The 22,092-nt window shown below is 34.1% G+C and overlaps 1 protein-coding gene and 1 pseudogene across 1 annotated transcript; one reads left to right on the top strand and one right to left on the bottom strand.

Moving 5' to 3' along the window:
• The first annotated feature begins 1,501 nt into the window (after nucleotides 1-1,501).
• LOC111999818 (probable RNA-dependent RNA polymerase 1) lies at nucleotides 1,502-10,882 on the top strand. The gene is given in 12 exon segments (XM_065774195.1): nucleotides 1,502-1,602; nucleotides 3,481-3,797; nucleotides 3,800-3,985; nucleotides 3,988-4,016; nucleotides 4,775-5,066; nucleotides 5,069-5,118; nucleotides 5,120-5,324; nucleotides 5,327-5,556; nucleotides 5,558-6,176; nucleotides 6,179-6,656; nucleotides 7,403-7,559; nucleotides 9,844-10,882. Coding segments are annotated over 11 exon segments (3,357 nt in total). The 5' UTR covers nucleotides 1,502-1,602; nucleotides 3,481-3,511; the 3' UTR covers nucleotides 10,669-10,882.
• A 797-nt stretch (nucleotides 10,883-11,679) lies between these two features.
• LOC111999812 (loganic acid O-methyltransferase-like) lies at nucleotides 11,680-21,942 on the bottom strand (annotated as a pseudogene).
• Between the last annotated feature and the right edge of the window lie 150 nt (nucleotides 21,943-22,092).

Here is a 22,092-nt window from a genome sequence, read left to right as displayed (position 1 = left end):
GAGAGTCTTGTTCTTACTTGATCATCTTCTAAATTCACACTAGCCGTTATTAATTTCATTAGGGTCTAGCTCTTTAACTCATTCTCCACAAATTTATTGTATTGGGCTCATTGGGCCATCACCCAATTCTTCTTTGGGCTTGGACCCTAAATTGTGACCCTACAATAAACAAATATTTTTACACGAACCAAATTTTTTTTTTGAGAAAACACGAACTGATTTTAACGCTCTAATATTTTAATTTTCACTCTTAGGAATAACTTTTTCTTTTTCTCTTTTTATGAAGAGCAACTTTTTCTTTTTGAACCAGAGTAACTCTCTCTCTCTCTCTCTCTCTCTCTCTCTCTCTCTTTCTCTCTCTCTCTCTCTCTCTCTCTCTCTCTTGGGTGGAAGACAAGGACCTTCAATAAGAGAAATAAAAGCAACAAATTTCCACAAGCAGGGTAACTTTTTCTCTTGATTGGTCACATCCAGCAGCAAATTTCCAAGCGATTTAATTATATATACAATCATTAAAATTAAAACATTTACGAATATTAAAAAAAGTATATTTTTATATTATAATAAACAAATTTTTTATACGAAGTGATTTTTTTTTTTTTGAGAAATATACAAACTGATTTAAATGCTCTAATATTTTTAGTTTTCACTCTTAGGAATAACTTTTTCTTTTTCTCTTTTTTCTTTTTTAATGGAGAACAACTTTTCCTTTTTGAAGCCAAAGTAACATTTTCTCTTTTTTTGATGGTAAGACAAGGAACTTCATTAAGAAGAAAAAAAAATAAAAGCAGCAAATTTCCACAAGCAGCTAGGGTAACTTTTTCTCTTGGTTGGTCACACTCAACAGCAAATTTCCAAGTGATTTAATTATATATACTATCATTAAAATTAAAATATTTACAAATATTAAAAAAGTAGGTTCTTATATTATAATAAACAAATATTTTTACACAAAACGATTTATTTTTTGAGAAAATACACGAACTGATTTAAATGCTCTAATTTTTTTTTTTTTTTGGGATGGGAAGACAAGGAACTTTATTAAGAAAAAAAAAAAAAAAGCAAGGGTAACTTTTTCACTTGATTGGCCACACAAGCTCCAAATTTCCAAGCAATCCAATTACAATTGGTAAAAAAAAAAAAATAATAAAGAAAAAGAAAAGAGAAAAGAATGAGAGAGAATCTAAAACACTTTATGCATGTAGAAACTCACTACGTGGCCTAAAACTATTATCTCAAAGAAGCTCTCTGCAGCAAGACTACATCCTCAAACAAACCAAACATCGAAACGTGTCAGTAGCACGTGAGAATGAAAATGATTGGGTCATGGAAACGTTAGCTTCACAAGCCAGGAGAAACAATTTAAACCGAAAGGGTCTCATGAAGCATGGAATAATTACTTTTCTTCCTCATTAAGTTATGTATTTGTTTTAGTCTGAGGAATTGACTTAGGATTGACAACAAAAGACAGTGACAGAGTAAGAGACACAGTGACAGTAAGAGACACTGACACAGTGACACTCTCTGAGTTCTTTCGCCTTCTTCATGAGCTTTGGTTATTTTCATTCTCTCTAGTGAGACTCAGACAAGACTCCTATATACGTAATATTCTTTCTTCATCTGCAAGTTTCATTGATGTGGGTGTCTAATGAAACTGATCAAACTTCAAAGGGACTTTCTTTTTGTCATTTCTTTTACTGGGTCGAATTTTTTGTGTTTGTATTATTATTTTTTTTTCTGGTTTGAAATTGGTTGGAATTTTCAAGTAATAAAGGGGTTGATGCATCTTTGCTTTATTTCCTATCAGGGTTTGCTTGTGTTGCTTTATACTACTATGTTTGTTTGATTAATTTGATTATGAGCATTATTATTCTTTGGGTTAGTTCTTTTGCTGCATCTCATTCTCTAGCTCTTTTGCTTGGCCTACTAGATAATCTATAAGTTGGCATAGATAATCTATGATTTCTTTAATTTTTTCTGCTTATTTCAAACTGCTACTTAGTTAAATAATGAACTTTCTTCTTATAATAATGGGTCATATTATCAATAAAGAGCCAAAGCCACTGTACTTCCACTTGTTTTTCTTTGGAGAAAAACATGGTGATTAAACAATTCACCAGTCACATTGAAGGGTAGGGACCTGGAGCATTTTAATTTGCTACACAGTAAATCAAAACCCTCACAAGCATGTGGCCTTACCGTAATTGTCGGCGGGAAGAGTGAGATTCATATGGCCTAGTCTCGACAAATTGTCACAAATGTAGGAATAGACAGAGGTTTAGGACTGAAGAGCGAACCTATACATAATGGAGCTAATGATTTATTTGGACTTATTGTCAAGCTCAGATTTATAATCCTACCAATAGTTAATTCGACAATCTAGTCCAAGATTTAACCATTCTTGCTTAGGGATTACTAGAATTTGTGTGTTACTAGATCTGCTTTTGATCTATGATCCGACCCATAGTTTAACAATCTAGTCCGAGATTTCACACTCTTATGCAGAGATTGATTAGAATTTTTGAAGTAGTGGATTTTCTTTTGAAAGTGAGAATCACATTCTTTTAAGCGTTTAGTGGCAGTAGAAGTACATCCAAAATCTTAGTGGTTGCTTCGTATTTAAATTTGTGTTTCTTTATTTGATTGTGTGACATGACCACGTGGCGATGTAGTAAAAATCAGAGGACTAATTGGTGAGGTAGCAGCGTTTATGTAACAAGTAGGTGATGCACAAAAATGAAGAGATAGATTAAGATTGGAAATCAATTTTTCAGGAAGACTAAGAGTGATGGATCTTATGATGATAGTTACATTCTTAGACAATCCTTTCTTTCTCTATCTGCATCTAGTTATAGATTGAGATTCCTTCAAAATATGACTTTTTGGATGCTCATAGAAATGTTTAATGTCTGGTCTGGAAGTATCCATACTATGGACTTGATTTCGGGATAATTATTGACATTTTGCATGTATATGGTAAACTTGATTTTCTTGCCTTTCTTGCATTGATGGAGACTATTTTGGTTATTCATTTACTTATTTTCTAGTTATTGTGAACTTTCACTAAGTTATGTAATTTTACTTCTAGAATAATTGGGGTTTAAACACTTTCAAAACCTTTATCATTCATACTAATTATTGCAATACGGACTTCACCATCTCCACAATTTTTATGACATACACCCACCACAATGATGGGTACCGCTCCAGCATAAATGAAGGCAGCGTTGTTTTACTATTGTACTTATGGACTGACATTTGAGAAGTGGGAATTCAGTGCCAAGAAATTAATTTTATTCAAAATAGTGTAGATTTGCAACATTCAGTAAGGTATTTATTTTTTTACTAATTTCTATGAAAGAAGGGATAAATTCTTTACTGTCTTGACAGAAAGACTAAGTATTTTTTTTTTCCTGGTTTATGATATATTGTGCACATGCAAAGTAAAATGTAATATATTTTGTTGATGACTTGTGGCAGAAAAGAGTTCTGGTAAAATTAATTGGATTGGATGGGTAAGACGATTCAGTTGAATGGATTCCCTCCGAATGTGACTGTAGCGACTGTTAAACAGTTTGTGGAGCGACATACAGGTGAAGGAACTGTTTATGCTATTAAGATTAGGCAAAGCAGAGGTGTGCGTCCAGGGGCATATGCTATAATTCAATTCACCACCACCAGATGTGCTGAATTAATTATCTCCTTAGGGTTATGGTATGGGACATCTTATCTGAAGGCTCGGGGAATGGAGCGTGATATTGTACCAAAGCCAAGAACTTTTCTGCATAGCATGGAAAATAAAAACTGCATCTTGGTTGTCAGATCTCAAATGAAAAATTTGTAATTTTATGGAATGCGGTGAATGTTTCAGTGAATTTTGGGATTGGATTACGGAAATTACAATTTTTTCTTTCCCATAATTATGTGGAGTACAGACTCGATCTTTACTACGACAATATTTGGCAGATGGAGTTACGTTGTCCACGTGTCAAGATACTAAGCATCTTTTGATTCAGGTTGGTCTGTTTTGATTTGATTGTTCATTTTATATATATAAAATACTGGCTATCTTCTCTTTAGCTAAACAATAGTGTTATTTAAGTGTTGATTCCTCATTGTCTTGTTTGAACAATTTGGATGTTTTACTTCGTTGAAATTACTCATGTGAACACGGTTTTATCATATCAAATTACAAATATACCTCCACAAGGGTTAAGATTACAAATGTAAATAATATTTAGACTATATATATTCAAAAAGTTCATCTCCAATGAACTATGGCTCAACTGGCAATTCTTTCATAATAATGGGTTCAATACTATTGGGTGCGTGTAGTTTACCAATATATAAAGGGTTCATGCTATCTTCTTTAATCATCACACCCTTGCGCATAAACTCAGAAGTTCTACGTTGATTTTCTGACTTCTGTAGTAAACAACTATACTCCCAGTAGAACACTGAGTGCAACACTTGTGATGCATGTATAAATTGATTTTTTTTTTTAATGTAAATAATGTTTTTGGTAGTAGTTATCTAGTGCAAGGTTCATATAAAGATACAATTTTGTGGTCAGTATGAAAATCAACTACTTCATAAGCATATACTCTAGCTATGTTTATGCTTGCAATAGCTATTAACAAAACATGGTGTATTCTCTGTAAGTACCAAATGATTTTACTTTTTCTCTAACACTAACTGTTAGTTGACATTCACGTAAGGATTCTTATAATTATTTTACATCATAATAGTTTTTTATTTTTGTTTTAATTGTTAGTTATATGGCGCTCCTCGGATTTATGAGAAGGCTTTGCTCACTTCAGGAAATGAATTTGAAGATCCTACTCAATTATTTCATGCATATTCTGATGACCAATGGATTCGTGCAACTGATTTCACTCCATCATGCTATATTGGGCAATCTTCTGCTTTGTGTTTGGAGCTTGCTTCTGATCACCAGCTTCCAAATTTTCGGGAGAACTTTGCTTATTACAAAGAAAGTGAAGAAAGATATATTTTGGAAACTGGGTCTAGTTTTTCTTCCAATATGGATTTGGTGCCTATTGTTGGCCTCCGCCTGGGATTACTTTGCCATTTGATATCTTGTTTAAAATTAACGTCGTTGGTTCAACATGGCTGTCTTGCAGGACCAACACTTGATGCTAGTTTTATCGCTTGGTGATCCAAGAAGAATGAATATTGCTTAATAGAATATGCCCTGGAGAAACTTTATCATTTAAAAGAATGCTGTCCTGAGCCTTCAAGGTGGCTTAGTGAGCAGTACAGAAAGTACATGACATCACGACATCCTCCAAAGTCGCCTGTTATATCCTAGACTCTGGGTTGGTGTATGTACGTAGGGTTCAAATAACACCTTCTAAAGTTTACTTTTGTGGTCCAGAAATTAATGTATCAAATCGTGTCTTGCGCCATTTTCATGAAGATATTGATAATTTTCTTCGTGTCTCCTTTGTTGATGAGGAAATGGATAGACTGTATTCAACAGATTTATCTCCACGTGCATCTTCTGGTAATGAGGATAGGAGAACTGGAATCTACAAAAAGAATTCTATCTATTCTTAAAAATGGCATAGTTATTGGTGATAAAAAGTTTGAATTTCTTGCATTCTCATCAAGTCAATTACGAGAAAATTCCATGTGGATGTTTGCTTCAAGAAACGGACGTAATGCTGATGATATCAGAGAGTGGATGGGCATTTTTCGTCAGATTAGAAATGTGGCGAAATATGCTGCCAGATTGGGTCAATCCTTCGGTTCATCCACAGAAACTCTTAATGTTGAAAAGCATGAAATTGAAATTATTCCTGACGTAGAGGTTGTTCAGGATGGGGTCAAGTATGTCTTCTCTGATGGAATTGGGAAAATATCTTCTGAATTTGCTAAGAGCGTAGCTTTAAAATGCAGTTGTAAAGGACACACTCCATCTGCCTTTCAGATTCGATACGGTGGGTACAAAGGTGTTGTCGCAGTTGATCCAACCTCATCTGTGAAATTATCATTAAGGAAGAGCATGTCCAAGTATGAATCAGATAACACAAAACTAGATGTTTTGGCATATACCAAGTTTCAGCCTTGTTATCTGAATCGCCAATTGATCACCCTTTTGTCTACCCTTGGAGTTGAGGATTATGTTTTTGAGAAAAAACAAAAAGAAGCTGTGAACAACTTGATGCTATATTAGTAGATCCGTTAAGGGCACAGGAGGCTTTGGGTTTGATGTCCCCAGGAGAGAATACCAATATTCTGAAGGAAATACTCATGTGTGGTTATAGGCCTGATTCTGAACCATTTCTTTCTATGATGCTGCAGACATTCCGGGCATCAAAGTTGTTGGAATTGCGGACTAAAACAAGGATATTTATTCCAGATGGAAGGGCAATGATGGGATCTCTAGATGAAACTAGAACTTTGGAATATGGTGAGGTATTTGTGCAATTTTCTAGTACTAGGTTTAGGCAGCTACAAAATGATTTCAGCATGTGTAGCGGCAGTGGATCAGATCAGCGATTTGTTCTTAAGGGGAAGATAGTAGTTGCAAAAAACCCCTGCTTGCACCCTGGCGATGTGCGTGTTTTGAAGGCCATTAATGTGCCAGCTTTGCACCATATGGTGGACTGTGTTGTTTTCCCCAAAAAGGATTTAGGTAAATTAAACTCCTAATACTTCTACAACTTTATCCTTGAATAATATTTGAATTATAGGAGACAACTTTTATTTTTGTCTCTCTCATCTTTATGTGAAAGCACCATTTTTTTATTGAGCTAGCTGGATTCTACCTGTTGTCTGCAAGAATATGTTCTCTGTAGACGATATGTTGCAACTGTGACTGCAGTGGATAAATTTGCTTGAAGTCCTTCAATTTTATATTTGAGTACTACAAGGCTTAGTCACCTCTCTTTCTAGTTAGCAAATGATTTTGTCAACTATGCTTGTCAATTGTTAAAACATGATAAAAACATGGATATGGGTCTGGATGTTGTGGTCTTCCTATTAGAGTTATACTCGCAAAATCCCCAAAGGGGAAATAATAACATAATTATGGTTCAACTAAATGTTTAACTACCTTCTGTTTTCTCTTACAAGGGAATCAAGTGTCTATGCTATATGGGACTTCACTTTCCCTTGAAGTTTTAAAGTTTGGGATTTATGTGATATTGACAATTTGACATACACCTGAACTACTAATTTGTGTATTTTGAGTCTTATGTAATTGTGCACCTAGGATTTTGGCTTTAGTGGCAGGATAAGCCATTATTATCAAATATTATATGCTTTGTCTACAACAAAATCAGTTAGTTTATATGTGGCAGAATGTTGTTCGTTCTTTTGAATGCTCTTTAGTAGAATTACTAAAGATGATTGTGACTGACAGTTATTTGATTTTTATAAGGCCTCATACAAATGAGTGTTCGGGTAGTGACTTGGATGGAGACATCTACTTCGTCTGTTGGGATCCTGAACTCCTTCCACCTCATCAAATTCAGCCAATGGATTACTCTCCAGCACAAAGTCTGCTGTTGGATCATGACGTTACCATTGAGGTATAGCTGTCTTGGATAAATGATAGCATGTTTAAATAACTGGGCAGCCCTTTTTTTCCCCTACGTTTTAATCTAAATGTAGGTTCTCTTAATGTTCTTTTGGCAAGCTCTTATGTTCTTATTTTGCCCTTATATCAAGGTATCTCAATGTTATAATTCATGATATCCCTATTCCCCATTCCCCTCTTGGGTGGCTTGATGTCATTATAACTGTTGTGCCAAACACACAAAGCAATCAAATAGTAAGCACCACAATGCACAAATGTTTCCATAAACTCTATGTCTAAATCCATGGGCAACACCAATGATGGTGCAACAATAGTGTGGTTGAAGCAAAAGTGATGTGGTTTTGAAAGTCTAGTTATATGTGTCTTAGGGTTAAAACAATTTTAATTTGGGGTTTAATATAACCAGTTGTGGTTAATTTTGTATTTAGAGGCAAAATTGTAACTTTTGCACTTAGAGGCAAAATTCTAACTTTTGCAACTCCTATTAATTAATGGTATTTTAGTAGTTTATTTGAGTTTAGAATTTACTTGGAGATCCTATGTATCTTTAGTTTTATTTTCTAAGTTCAAGTTAGTGTTTGATTAGTTTTTGCTCTATAAGGTTTTTTGTTTATTAGAATTCAAACTAGGATTCTTAATACTACTAGTACAGTTTATTAGGACTCCTTAAATTAGGAGTCTTAATACTACTAGTACAAGAAAAAATCCTTACATATATTTATGCTTAATGTATGCAAAGAATAGATGGAGTTGATTAATAAAATATTGAGTGTTTTTTATGGAGGAAATTTGTGAAAACAGAAAGTTTTTTTAGAAAGCTAAGTTGTTTAGAGAAAAGAAAGAGAGAACTAGCTCTTTAGGAGACACACTCATGGAATAATATCTCACAGGTAGAGATTTCTTGGATTCAAATTCCACCACTTACAATGAGGGCAGCCTTGCTTACTTATAGTTACATAAGCAAGCTGTTGAGTTAGTTACAAGAACCCACCTTGTGGCTGTCATATAATTGGCCAAAGCCCAACAAACTTCTCTAACTAACTGATAGGCTATTGCACTTATCACTAACAACTTATCGGCTAACTTTTTGTTACAAGTGAGAAAGGCTATTACAAGTAAAAAGAACTACTTATCATACAACATAAGCACTAGTAACAACTAGCTTTAAAAATGAACATCATCAGTTTTGAGTATTGAGGCACGTTGGCCTTTATGTGTGTGCTCTAGTTTGAGTCAACTAGGGTTTGGTTTACTAGTCAAAGTAGGAGTCCTAGTTCTATTAGGAGAAGTTAAGATTTATGGTTTTTACAAAATGTGTTATTGTAATCAAACGAGGAGTTGATCAATAAAATATTGAATGTTCTGCTGCTATGCACACTACTTGTCATTGATTGTTGGTGAATTCGATTTTGCATTTCTTCTTATGTATTTGTTTCCTGGAACCAATTATTTTTTCTTGCCCCAACCAAAATCTACCATAACGATATGAATTACAAATTACAACTATATACACATATGAACCTCCCATACACAAAATAAACATTTACTAACCCAAAACCCCAATATCGCACTAACTTAATAGACAAAGATTTGTCTTCCAATTATCACACAAAATTCTCCGAAAGTTACACCACCATTTATTTTTAGGGACAATCAAATTCCCCACTTAATAGGCACGATTTACTGCAGAGGAAGGACTTGAGAATCACAGGTACATATTTGATTTAGAAAAGAAGGAAAAGAATTGTTTGTTTAATAGCCAATACATAATTGTTTGTTTAACAAGTGACCTTATACTTGCCAATGATGCCCTGGCGTGGTGGGGCTTTCGAAGCTGTGTTGTGGAGTCGTGGGTTTGGTCAAGAGATTTGTCTTATATTTATCTGTTGAAGGATTTGTCTGTTTGGTCATCTAAAATAGGAACTATTTAACACTTTATTTGGGTTTTGATTTTATACAAGCCTTTCTATGTATTATTTAAGCATAGTAAAATTTGTACTAGAGAGGCAGAATTTTATATACAAACAGCATGGAAACTCAAACATTGGCTGTGTAGTGGCTTAGTTTGTTCAGCATTACATGAATTGGAATTCCATGAAAATCCTTCAAAGCATTGAATTGATGAGTTGCATTTCTGTATATGTCATAATGTATTGTCAATTCAATGAATTTTAATTTTCTGCTCAATTTTATTTCTAACCTCATGCCCTAGAACTTAAAAAGATTCTATTTCCCACAAATTCCAATATAAGAGGTGTTTATTTTTTCTGTTACAGGAAGTCCAGGAGTATTTTACCAATTACATTGTCAATGACAGCTTAGGAATTATTGCCAATGCCCACACAGCATTTGCAGATAAAGAGCCTACAAAAGCAATGAGTAATCCCTGCATAGAGCTTGCAAAGCTATTTTCAATTGCCGTTGACTTTCCGAAAACTGGTGTACCAGCTGAAATACCGCATGAACTTCATGTCAAAGAATATCCAGATTTCATGGAGAAGCCTGACAAACCCACCTATATATCAGACAATGTGATTGGAAAGCTTTTCCGGGAGGTGCAAGACATTACACCAAATACTAGTTATTTTAAGTCCTTCACTGCTGAAGTTGCAAAGCGGTCATATGACTCTGATATGGAAGTTGATGGCTTTGAGGATTTCATTGATGATGCTGTTTATTACAAGGGAAATTATGATTACAAGTTGGGAAACATGATGGACTATTATGGCATCAAAACTGAGGCTGAAATACTGAGTGGGAATATCATGAGAATGGGCAAGTCTTTCACTAAGAGAAGAGATGCAGAAGCAATTACTATGGCTGTAAAGTCCTTGAGAAAGGAAGCTAGGGCCTGGTTCAATGAGAAGGGAAGTGATTTAGATTCTGAAGCTGAAGATGTATATGCAAAAGCTTCGGCTTGGTACCACGTCACATATCATTATAGTTATTGGGGTACCTACAATGAGGGTATGGATCGAGATCATTTCCTTAGCTTTCCGTGGTGTGTTTATGACAAGCTGGTCCACATTAAGAAGGAAAAAGCGAGGATGGCTGTGTCTTCTCTGGAACACCAGTTCAGTCGTGGATTGCGTTTGAGTTGAGAAATTTGCATTTGTTGTCCCCTCTTGAACTTTTGATGATCTCTATAGCTTAACTTTTCCTTCTTATCGTGTGTATGTAATAATGTAAATAGAAAGTGCAGAATTTAACTTTTGGTACATGATGTTTGCTTCTTTTAGCGGTGTATAATATTGTCAGTTTAGTAAGATATAAATGCCTAAGTTGATCATTTTATTATATATCTATGGTTTCTTCCTTTTATAAAGGCTATTGACCCACAGTAGTTGTTTTGAAGCCCTCATTATATTTGGCAACGGTCAACTCTGCAGGCTGAATTTTTACTTGAAAAGAGTTGGTGATCAAAGTACAGGGTTATGGTTCATGGCATGACACACCAGCTACTTCATTCCAACTTTAGGAGAATATGATAAGACTTAAGAGGCATGATGTCTACGTGTATGGCAAGTTGTCAACACCTATCACAACTTGCTTAATGTTTTTTCTAGTTGTGAAATATTGTACCACGTTCCAGTTCCAGTCGCACGGTCGCACCTATCTTCTCTAAATTTGCTTTGATGTTAGTCCATCTTAATTTACTTTTACATTGTACCACCTTCCAAAAATATTTGTAATTTATTCACACAAAATGAATGCCATTTCAATTCACGTTTATTCCAATCAATTGTATTGAATTGCACAACCAATTGATGAATTGAATTGTGAACTCGAGTGTAATTCTTTTCATTACAATGCAATGAATTGAATATATCAGAGCATTGTTTTTACTTGCCACTAGCATTACATTCAATTGTTGTTACTTTTCCTCTTTTAAGTTATGACTTTACTAAACATTATTCATATAAAAGAGGTTTTTATTTATTTATTTATTTATTTTTTTAAGGAACATATAAAAAGTAGTTAAGTCCCTATTGTTATGGACCTTTATTTGTAGCTAATATCAAAGTTTCTTTTTGAGAATGAAATAAAATTTGTGCTGATGCATATGCATATTTGTGACAATAAGAAGTCTTATATGTGCTTCCAAAGCCGCATCATATGCGTTTCAAAACAATAAACAGTTGATTTCCTTCATTGCGTTTTGACTCCAACAGGCCGATAAACTCTCCATGTTTCTTACGGTATGATCAAATAGTTCATCAATAATCTCAGTTGCAAAATGTTTGCTTATTATTACCTCCATGACAGCTCTCAGGTGCATTGTGCATGCCTGGCCACTGAGGTCATCAACTCTTGCCCAAGGTTGTGTTATCTCCATTCTTTCAATGCTAAAACACCTATTTCTTTCCACCAGTTGCGTCATCTCCTTGGGTGAGTTAAAGGAGTCCACCTGAACTTCACTAATCAATCCCTGCAAAGGTAAGAGTAGGCATTTTGGTTGGAAAATACTAAAACTATTACCAATTTTACTAGAAAATGCCTACAACCTGACGTGGTGGTGGATGCAATTGGTCCTATTTAAATAACATAATAAATGAGTATTTGAATTATTGTGATTTGTAAACACATTAGTTTGCGAAGCATATGTAACAAAACTTATAATATCTCTAGCATCATTAGTTTTGTTTTTACACATATGGAACATAAATCGTTCTTGGGACAATGCATAACTAGGAGAAGTGACAAACTCCAACCCCTACAAAAGAGTTCCTCATGAAGTGGTTTTCTTTTTAAGTTGTTTGCCGGGCAAATTGCTCGTACATTATATAGACCAGTAAAAGTACTCCATGGTCCTAGCAAATTTCTATTATCAGATGAGTATATAAAAGTTTAAGTTTTACAAAATTTTGTATTTTTAAGGTCCAAATTCTAAGTTCATAAGCTGAAATTTAGTGTAAGTTCAATAAATTTACTTGCAGTGATCTATTTGACTTGGAAAAGCTTTTAGTGCAAAAAGTAATAGCCAATTGCTAGCTTACCTCCTTTGTCATATCCATGAGGCAGTGTCCCAGGAAATCAAACATCAATCCTGTTGCTGAACTAGAATGAGGAATCCCATTTGGAATTCCTAGCATAATAAGCACCATTAGTCCACCCACAACAAGCTCTTTATCCCCACCGTCTAAAAAGGTTGTTATGTCCTTAGCAAATTGGGCTGTTTAAGCTTGAGCTACTTCGTCTGGGGCACTTGCATAGTGAACCCTCCCCTTGTTCCATGCAGCAGAGTTCTTATTAAGCAGCTCTTCTGGCACCTTAGAGAGCCATTGGAGCCCAAAAGATGAATGCACAAAATCGAGAGAGAAATCAGGGAATAGCCGACCATGGAAAGACCCTGGCACTCCAGTTGCAAAGGATGGCCTTTCTGGTGGGAGAGAGGCAAAGAGGGTATTAAAATCATTGGATGCATGATCATTGAAGAACACTTGAAATTCAGGCATATGAGAAGCAAAGCCTAGGGATTGGTACTTTTGTTGCACAGCATCTATTATATTTTGCATAGCAATGAAGGTATTTGGCCCAACTGAACATCCCAAATCTGCTATGCGGAATGTGCTCTTTGAACTAGAAATTTATTTTTCTACATCAAGCTTCTCCGCAATTACATCATCAATTATTGCCTTCACAGCATTTGAACCTGCCCTCTGCATACTAGGTATGTCAATCATAGTAGTTTTCGACTTTTTTAAATGTCACTTTTTGTTATATATAGTTTTTCTTTTCTTTTCTATTTTTAAACAATCCTATTTAAAAAAAAAATGAAAAATAAGATATACCAGATGGCCATTAGGTTTATCTAATGGACACTAAGTTAAGTAGGTCATTATTAACATATGCACAAGTATACAACATGGATCATTTGTATGGTTAAGTTGTGGTTATAAACTTATAATTGATTTTGTAAATGAATCCACCGGCTTATTGGCAGCATTTCTCTTTCTTTTTGACAACTATGACTAAAACACGTCAATAGAATACATAGCATTTGAAGAAATGGTAAATTTTCAAAAAAAATAAAATAAAATAAAAAATCACTAGAACTTTTTTTTATATTATTAGACAAATAAACAACACATTCTATTAGCAAACAAATGAGGTATTAATATTTTATATATGGGTTGATTTCAAGTTACATGTAAGGTTAAATTTATTCAATCATGTTTTGGCTTTATTTTGTGCCAAATTTACGTGTAATTTAGCAATTAGATACCCTCTATTTATGTGAAAATTATGTAAGGGTAGTGTGTGTGAGAGTGTGAAGAAAACTCAAATGTGTGCACTCAAGAAGGATCTCGCGACTGGATTTTGCGATTGGCGATTCGCCAAAGGTGGCACATGTGTGAAGCATGCAGGACAGCTAAAGGGTCACACTAGCTGTAGCACTACAGGACAAAACTTCTAGTTTGGTCAGATAGTTAGCTCGCGATTCAAACTTGCAACTTGTTCCAGTCGCGAGGTCGAGTCGCCAAAATACCCTGTTTGGTTGAAACATGACTTTTCGCATTCCTCATACACCCTACTATAAATACTCTTATACCCACGAAATATAGAAAGCTTCCAGAAAGAATTTTGAGGGCGAAACCCTAGAGAAAAATAAAATTGACTCATCCAGAATTTTCATCCTTTGATTATTCAAATTCCTCTACTCTTACCCTCTCCATTGACATATCCTTAAGAGGTACATTTAGCCAAATTTTTATCTCACCATACCCATATCAGTGAGGAGGTATTTTGGTACTTGGGAAGTAATTCAAAGGGATCAATTCATTTTGGTTGACGCAATAAGCGATTGCGGGATCCGGTAAGCTAGAGAAGACAAGGATCGGCGTAACCCTGTTGGAGCAAGAAGCTTAGAGGGTTTAGGTGCACTGGATAGATTAGGCTTAGAGGGTCTTTTGCTATTCATGTATCCTAACTTTATTCTCTAGTGGATTATTAACTGCTTGGAGAGCGGCGGATAAGTTTTTCGCTGAGTATTTTAGTTTTCTCTTTGATAACACATCGTCGTGTTATTTTTGTGTTTGCATCTCTCTTCCCTTACTCTTTACCTTTTAATTACTGCTGTGGTTGTGATTAATTTTGGTTTAGAGTGTTTTACCAATTTGGGTTTAGCTTATATTCATCATTCTACACATATATTGTTTGTGTATAAGCTTGTGTTGGTAGTTTTATATTTTGGGGTCTAAACGTTCATAAGTGTTTTACACACTATTTGAACTTTCATTTGGTATCAAAGCGGGTACACTTGTTTTGGTTTCATTACCTAAGTGTGATCCTTGACCCTTTGTGTTATTTACCATGGATAGTAATTTGTAAGCTTCTATGCATGTTTTGGACGTTGATGAATGTAACATGCCACGGGTTTGTGAAAATGCCTCTATGAGTGATAATCCTCATAATTGTGATGCTATGTTACATGAATCCTTGAGTGTTGTTGATATTCCTAACATCAAACTCTTGAAAAAAAAGGCTAAGAAGTTTAATAAGGATTAAAGCAAGTTGTTTTGTGAAAATGATGATTTGATTGGTAAGCTCAATGAATTCAACATATTGGTTGAAAAATATAAGAAACTTGCTGAAAATTCTCTTGAAAAGTTGAAAGAGTTTGAATGTTTGAATATGGAGTTAGATGCTAAACTTGTTTTGTCTAACAAACTTGTTGATGAACTAAAATGTGAAAATGAATCTCTTAAAATGCATGCCAAGTGTTTGATTGCTGAACCTATTCCTAAAAAAGATGAAAATATTTGTTGCAATCATGTTGTGCTACCCAATTTTGTGCCTATTGTGTGTTCTATCTCAAAGAACAAATTGAAATACATTCCTTTACATAAAAGAAATCAAAAGGTGGAGAGAAAGGCTATTAAGTCAAAGTTTCTGTTTAGGTCTCAAACTAAGGTTTTAGATGGATCTAAATTTGTTTCAACTTGCCCACCATTGTGGTGTGATTGGTTATATAAGACTTCAATGTCGTAAGTTGAAGAGAGAACAAAACCATGTTGCTAGATCCCTTCTCAAAAAGCGTAGTGGACCTAGATACATTGTTTGTCACCATTGTGGTGTCTTTGGTCATCTAAGACTTTATTGTTCTAAATTTCATGCTCTTAAAAGAATCAAAAGAAAAAAGAAACTTGAACTTCTTGAAAGTTATGCTAAAAATAGTAAACCGAATCTGAGTGAAAATAGCATGTTGTTAAAGAAAATGTTTAATGCTCTTAACTCCTTGTCTATGTGCATCTCCCGTTCTTATTCTTCTAGCCCTTGTCTTACTTCTCATGAGACACTCATTCCAAACAATCATTCCGTTTGGATATGAAAGGGTTCCTATAGTTGAGCTTTTACTCTCTTGATCCTTGATATAATTCTTTTGATTTTTGCAGGATCCTTCATGCATTATATGCTTTATTGTCATGCATTTGTGCATCATCCATCTCTTTATATGCATTGTTTTGTTTTTGTTTTTTATCTTACTTTTATATCTTTGTTTTGTGCGTGTAAAAATTCAAAACCACTAAAAAAAAGAAAAATTCAAAAAGTTTAATTGTATATGTTTGAGCACATATCTCATGTAAGTTTGGCCTAGTATCTTTGTACTAATGACGTAATGCATTAACGAGCTTAGTTTGTTATGTATGCACATCTATCTTTGTGGAAAAAATCTTGATATCTATGTGATTATTGTAAATCGGTATCTTTAAACTTGTCATGAATGATAAGTCAATAATCATGTTGGTTTTGATACATGCGTAAACTTGTGCCTATATCTCTTTCCACTCATTTTATTTTTCTTAAAGAGCTCAACTAATGTAAATCTCAAAAAAAGATAATGAGCTGCAAAAGCCGTCACACATACTAGGATTTGACTAGGAAAAATGAAAAGTGACTTGTAATGAAAATGTATGGTGCCCAAAAGCCAAAGGCTTGTTCATCAAATTGAAATATCAAAAATTTCAGACATTGATCTCAAAAAGAGATGTAAAGATAAAAAAATGATCAAACATTATGAGCTGTAAAGAAGCCAAATGAAAAGTTACAAAGATATATAATCATTTTCTTGTGGAATGTCATATATGTTCATTTTTATAATTGTGATAGACCACTTGACTTAGTACTAGTTATGTATGACTTTATTGAATAGATTATTGAAACTTTACTCTAGATTAAGGACTATTCTACATTTGATATACACACACACACACACACAACACACATGCCTAATGTTTAATGAATGCTTTATTCATTTGTTCAATTGTACTTGCTTAAATGTGATGTGCGTATGCTCAACTATATATGGATCAATCCAAAAAGATTTTTGATCATTTTATATGTATTTAGTAGTGATTTTTATTACTCTTTGCATTCATGTTTAGTGCTTACTTTGTTTTTTATTGTTTAAACATGTTCTATGTTGAAAAACATGTGTCAGAATTTTTGGCTACTCATTCTGGCTACTCTTGCAAGTAGTGAGTTTTAGCGACTCGCCCAGTTGCGAAACTCCAGTCGCAAGTTTATCTAGAAGCATTTGTGACTAACTTGCAACTTGCGAAAATTTTCGCGACTCATCTCGCGACTCGCTAGTCGCGAAACGCCCAGAAATAGTTTTTTAAAGTGTTTTTCATGGGAAACCTATTTTAAACTTTTCCTATCCTCTCTTAAACACCTCTTTTAATATTTTTACATCAAAGCACAATCAATTTGAATGATTTTTCATTCTATTAACATTTTTAAGGTAATTTTAAATTCCTTTCATTGTTTTGGATTCTTAGATTATGTTTTGAAGAATTTTGTACTTTTGGTTGAGATTTTCATCATAGGGGTTGGGAAACTTATTTTTTGTCAAATTTTTGTATGAGATTAGTTTCTTTTGATGATTTGCTTTGGATGTTGGGCCCTTATGGCAAAAGGAACATGTATTAAGGATGGATTTCATGATGTTCATGCATTGTTTCACATTGTTGTTCATAGTATGCATGCTAGGTGTTTGATAAAATATCTTTAAGCCATTTTCTCACTTGTTTGGACTCCAATGAGTACCAAACTTTAGGTTTCTCATGTTTCCTCACTAGGATCATGTTTGGTTCATTAGTTGTGTATTTAACACACCTTGCCCCACATGTGCATTTTCAATTTTTTGGTCATGCATTACACATAGCCCCCTCTTATACACACCTTTGCTACCCTTATCATGCATTGATCTATACCTTGTTTCTTCATCCTAGCATGTCATATTTACCTTATGCTTTGTAGCATTTTATTTTGTTTTTTGTTTGAGCTTCATTTTTTATTCATCTTGCACCCCTTATACATCATTCTTCTTGTTCATACCTTTATCTTTTGCCCTCTTTTCTCCTTGATCCCTTTATCTATTCATGTAAAAAAGGAGAAGAGTATACTCTAGAGTAGTATATTGAAGAGTTTTGTCATTTTGATATGACTCTTGTGCACATTCTTAGGGGGAGAAATTCTATTTCTTGTGCACATTTGTAAGGGGAGAGATATTATATAAAGGAGATGCATATACCTAAGGGGAGAAGACATTGAATTAATAAGAAAACTTTGTCTTGTTTTTTTTTCTTTATATTTGTTTTCTTGTTTGCTTTGAGTTATGTTTAGTATCTATGCTTTGTTGTTCTCATTGCATCGTGTTTGTGTGTTGGATATGCATACATCCTTATGCTATTGTACTTCATTGAATGCATGTTCGGATAATCATTTGCTTTGTTATGTGATTGTTGTAGTCATTTCTTTATGACTGTTTTGGTGTATGAACAAGTTGCTCATATGTTTTACATCATGTTTACTTGATCACAATTTACTTGTTACATTATACTTGTCCTTTTATTACTTGCTTTACCTTAAGGGTCTAATATGTTTTGTGCAAGTGTTTCAAGTTACAGGTATACATGTTCCAAGTGCATCACTTTTGTACCTTTTCTTTGTAGCTCAGTACTTTTCGTTAATGTTATGCATTTTTTTTAGTACTTCACTCTTGTGCCCTTGTTGGATTTTATATCCTTGATGCAATTACCTTATGTTTTTGTATTGGTTAAGTTTTGGACATGCAAATGATACTTTGCATTAAGCTTATTAGCTTGCATGTTCGGATATTCATTCCTTGTGTGAATGATCATGGTTTTGAAACCCGGACCAGACTGTACGGTCCGACCGAAAAAACCTCAAACCGTTCATTTTTGCAGTTCTTTTAGCTTCAAGAACCGTTCTATGAGAAAAAAGCAGGGACCCATGCTAACCACGGTTGGACCTCACGGTTCTGAGAACCGTGACCGAACCGCTTCTCACGGTTCCCTACTTCCCTTTGTATCTGAACCTTTTAAAAAAAAACAAAAAAACAAAAAGGCAATGGAATGGACATTTTAGATCGTACACGGGTTTTCCAGTCAAACCTGGGCTTTTTCTTTGAAAATATTCACTGAAAACTTGCTAGAAGTTTGAATCTTTCATCGTCGAGAGGGTCATCCTATTCGCTAGAAGCCAAAAGTAGCAGATCTTGTTCGCTAAATTGATGTTTTGGGGGAGATTTTGGTCGGATCTTGTTTGCAGACGACGCAGCTCCTTCTTCCTCTTTGTTTCTTCACTGCTTCTTCTTTCGTTCTTCATGGTCTCCTGCCTTCAGTTTAAAGTAGATGACTTCTTTTAAGTTTATTTTTGCTTTTTAGTTTGGTGAGCCTAGCACGTGAGACAAGACAATGCCTTGGAAAATTTCCATCTCATTCTAACTCATTGCCCCTCCCAACATGACATGATGGAGAATTGAATGAGCCCAGCACATGTGACATGATGGATAAGTGGATGAAGACAAAAATGAGTTTGAAAGTCTCTTTCTTTTTTTTTTCTTTTTTGAGGAAAGTTTGAAAGTTTCTGACTCATTGCCCCTTCCCCAACATGATTGTTTTTAAAATTTTGACGTTTTTGATTTTTGTTTATCATTATTATTATTAAGTTGAATTTTGAAACGTTATAATAAAATTAGTGATATAAAAATGCATTTAAAAAAGTATTTATTTAGATTATTTTAGTTAATTTTTCTATTTTTACTAATTTAATATTTTTAATTACATTTAAAATAATTATTAAATTAATTATGACGTCATTACGGTTTGACCCCGGTTCAACCTTGGTTCGACCTCAAAAATCTTGAACCTCTTCTTTTTACAGTTCAATGAATGGTTTGGGTTTGAAAACCATGTGAATGATCATTGTGATAACTATTTATAGTGATTGTTCTTGTTTGGTTAAGTTATGCTTTATTGCTTTAATCTTTACTACTTAATCGCATTGTGCTTGCTCCATATGCATTTCAAGATTTATGCATTTCAAGATTTCTGCTTACAATAATCGTCTTGTGTTGTTGTTTTTAGGAAATACTTGTTCGTATGGTTCAAGAGCTTTTTAGTTTCTAGAATTAGGATGTGAGTGAGTTTTGACAACTGTTCCCAACTCACATGTTAAGTTTATAGTATGTTTTAGGATTTTGTCACAGAATAGCCAAAGGGGGAGATTCTAAGATTGATTTATTTAATCATGTGTTGGCTTTATTCAGTGCCAAATTTGCTTGTAATTTAGCAATTAGATACCATGTATTTAGGTAGAAATTATGTAAGAGTAGTGTGTGAGAGAGTGTGAAGAAAACTCAAATGTGTGCACTTAAGAAGGGCCTCACAACTGGATCTCGCGACTAGAGAGTCGCCAAAGGTGGCATACGTGTGAAGCATACAGGGGAGCAGAAGGGTCACACCAGCTGTAGCACTATAGGACAAAACTTCCAGTCTGGCCAGACAATTAGCTCGCAACTCAAACTTGTGACTCATTCCAGTCACAAGGTTGAGTCACCAGAATGCCTTGTTTGGTTGAAACATGACTTTTCACATTCCTCAAATGCCCTACTATAAATATCCATATACCCATGAAATGTAGAGAGCTTCCAGAGAAAATTTTGAAAGAGAAACCCTAGAGAAAAACAAGATTGACTCAATCACAATTTTTATCATTTGATTCTTCAAATTCCTCTACTCTCACTTTCTCCATTGACATATCCTTGAGAGGTAAATTTAGTCAAATCCTTATCTTGCCATACCTATATTAGTGAGGAGGTGTTTTGGTGATTGGAAAGCAGTTCAAAAGGGACCAATTCATTTTAGTTGATGCAATGGGCAATTGCAGGATCCGGTAAGTTAGAGAAGACAAGGTTCGACATAACCCTGTTGGAGTAAGAAGCTCAAAGGGCTTAGGTGCACTAAGTAGATTAGGTTTGGAGGGTCTTCTGCTATTCATGTATCCCAACTTCATTTTCTAATGGATTATTGACCGCTTGGAGGGCGGTGGAGAGGTTTTTCACCGAGTACTTCGGTTTCCTCTTCGATAACACATCACCGTGTTATCTTTGTTCTTGCATCTCTCTTCCCTTACTCTTTACCTTTTAAGTACTGCTGTGGTTGTGATTAATTTCAGTTTGGAGTGTTTTACCAATTTGGGTTTAGCTTATATTCATCATTCCACACATATATTGTTTGTGTATAAGCTTGTGTTGGTAATTTTATATTTGGGGGTCTAAACATTCATAAGTGTTTTACACACTATTTGAACTTTCATTACATATAGTATAACTCTAAACAATATTACACTATCCAATAATTTGTTATTGAATTCATATTTTAAAATCTTATCGTTAAATTACATGTTCTATATGTTCTTAACATGCATGCCAATTTTCCTGTCAATCAGATGTTATTTACCCTTCAATCCATAAACTCATCTTTTATGAATTATTTTAATTTACAAAAACCTCAAATTTAAACAATTGATTGATGATTTTGAACATTTTGAACAATTTAAACTTCAAATATTTGATTATTTTAAAATTTTTTAAGCATGGAGAACAGATAATGAAATCTAACAATGAATTTGTCAAAATTTACACAAATTAAAAAAAAAATTGGTAGGTATAACATTTCTTAAAATTATATTATGTGTAACTTGAATATATATATATATATATTTTACTTTGCAAAAAAAAAAAATTAAATATATTCTATTGGTTAAAAGGTGTTTCTTCCAGAGATTTATTAGCATGCACATTATATGGCTGGTAAAAATTCATTACCAAATCATATATACATTAGTATGCAACATGCCTAGCCAAATAAGATTAGAAGATAGTTCTCAAAAAAATAAAATAAAATAAAATAAAAATAAAAAGATTAGAAGAGAGGAAGATATTGGAGAAAAATAGATAATAAAATTGAAGAAACCTGGAAGTAGGAGTTTTTGGTATAACTATTACTGCAATCTCCGCTGTTCATTGGATAAGATTCAGGCACTATATTTGTCTTGTTGCTCATCTTCAGCCCTCTCTCTCTCCCCCCTTGTGTTCTCACCAAGTTATGCCAGTTGATAGGGGCTATTTGCTTTATATTCTTCTTAACATTGTACTCTGACAACGATTGGGTTAGCCAGCCACAATTTAATAATAATTGCGTAGAAATAATGTA

Source organism: Quercus suber, unplaced genomic scaffold (assembly GCF_002906115.3).
Source record: "Quercus suber isolate HL8 unplaced genomic scaffold, Cork oak 2.0 scaffold_88, whole genome shotgun sequence".
Lineage (NCBI taxonomy): Eukaryota > Viridiplantae > Streptophyta > Magnoliopsida > Fagales > Fagaceae > Quercus > Quercus suber.
The sequence above is the reverse complement of the archived record's forward strand: the minus strand, read 5'-3'. Positions and strand labels throughout refer to the sequence as shown.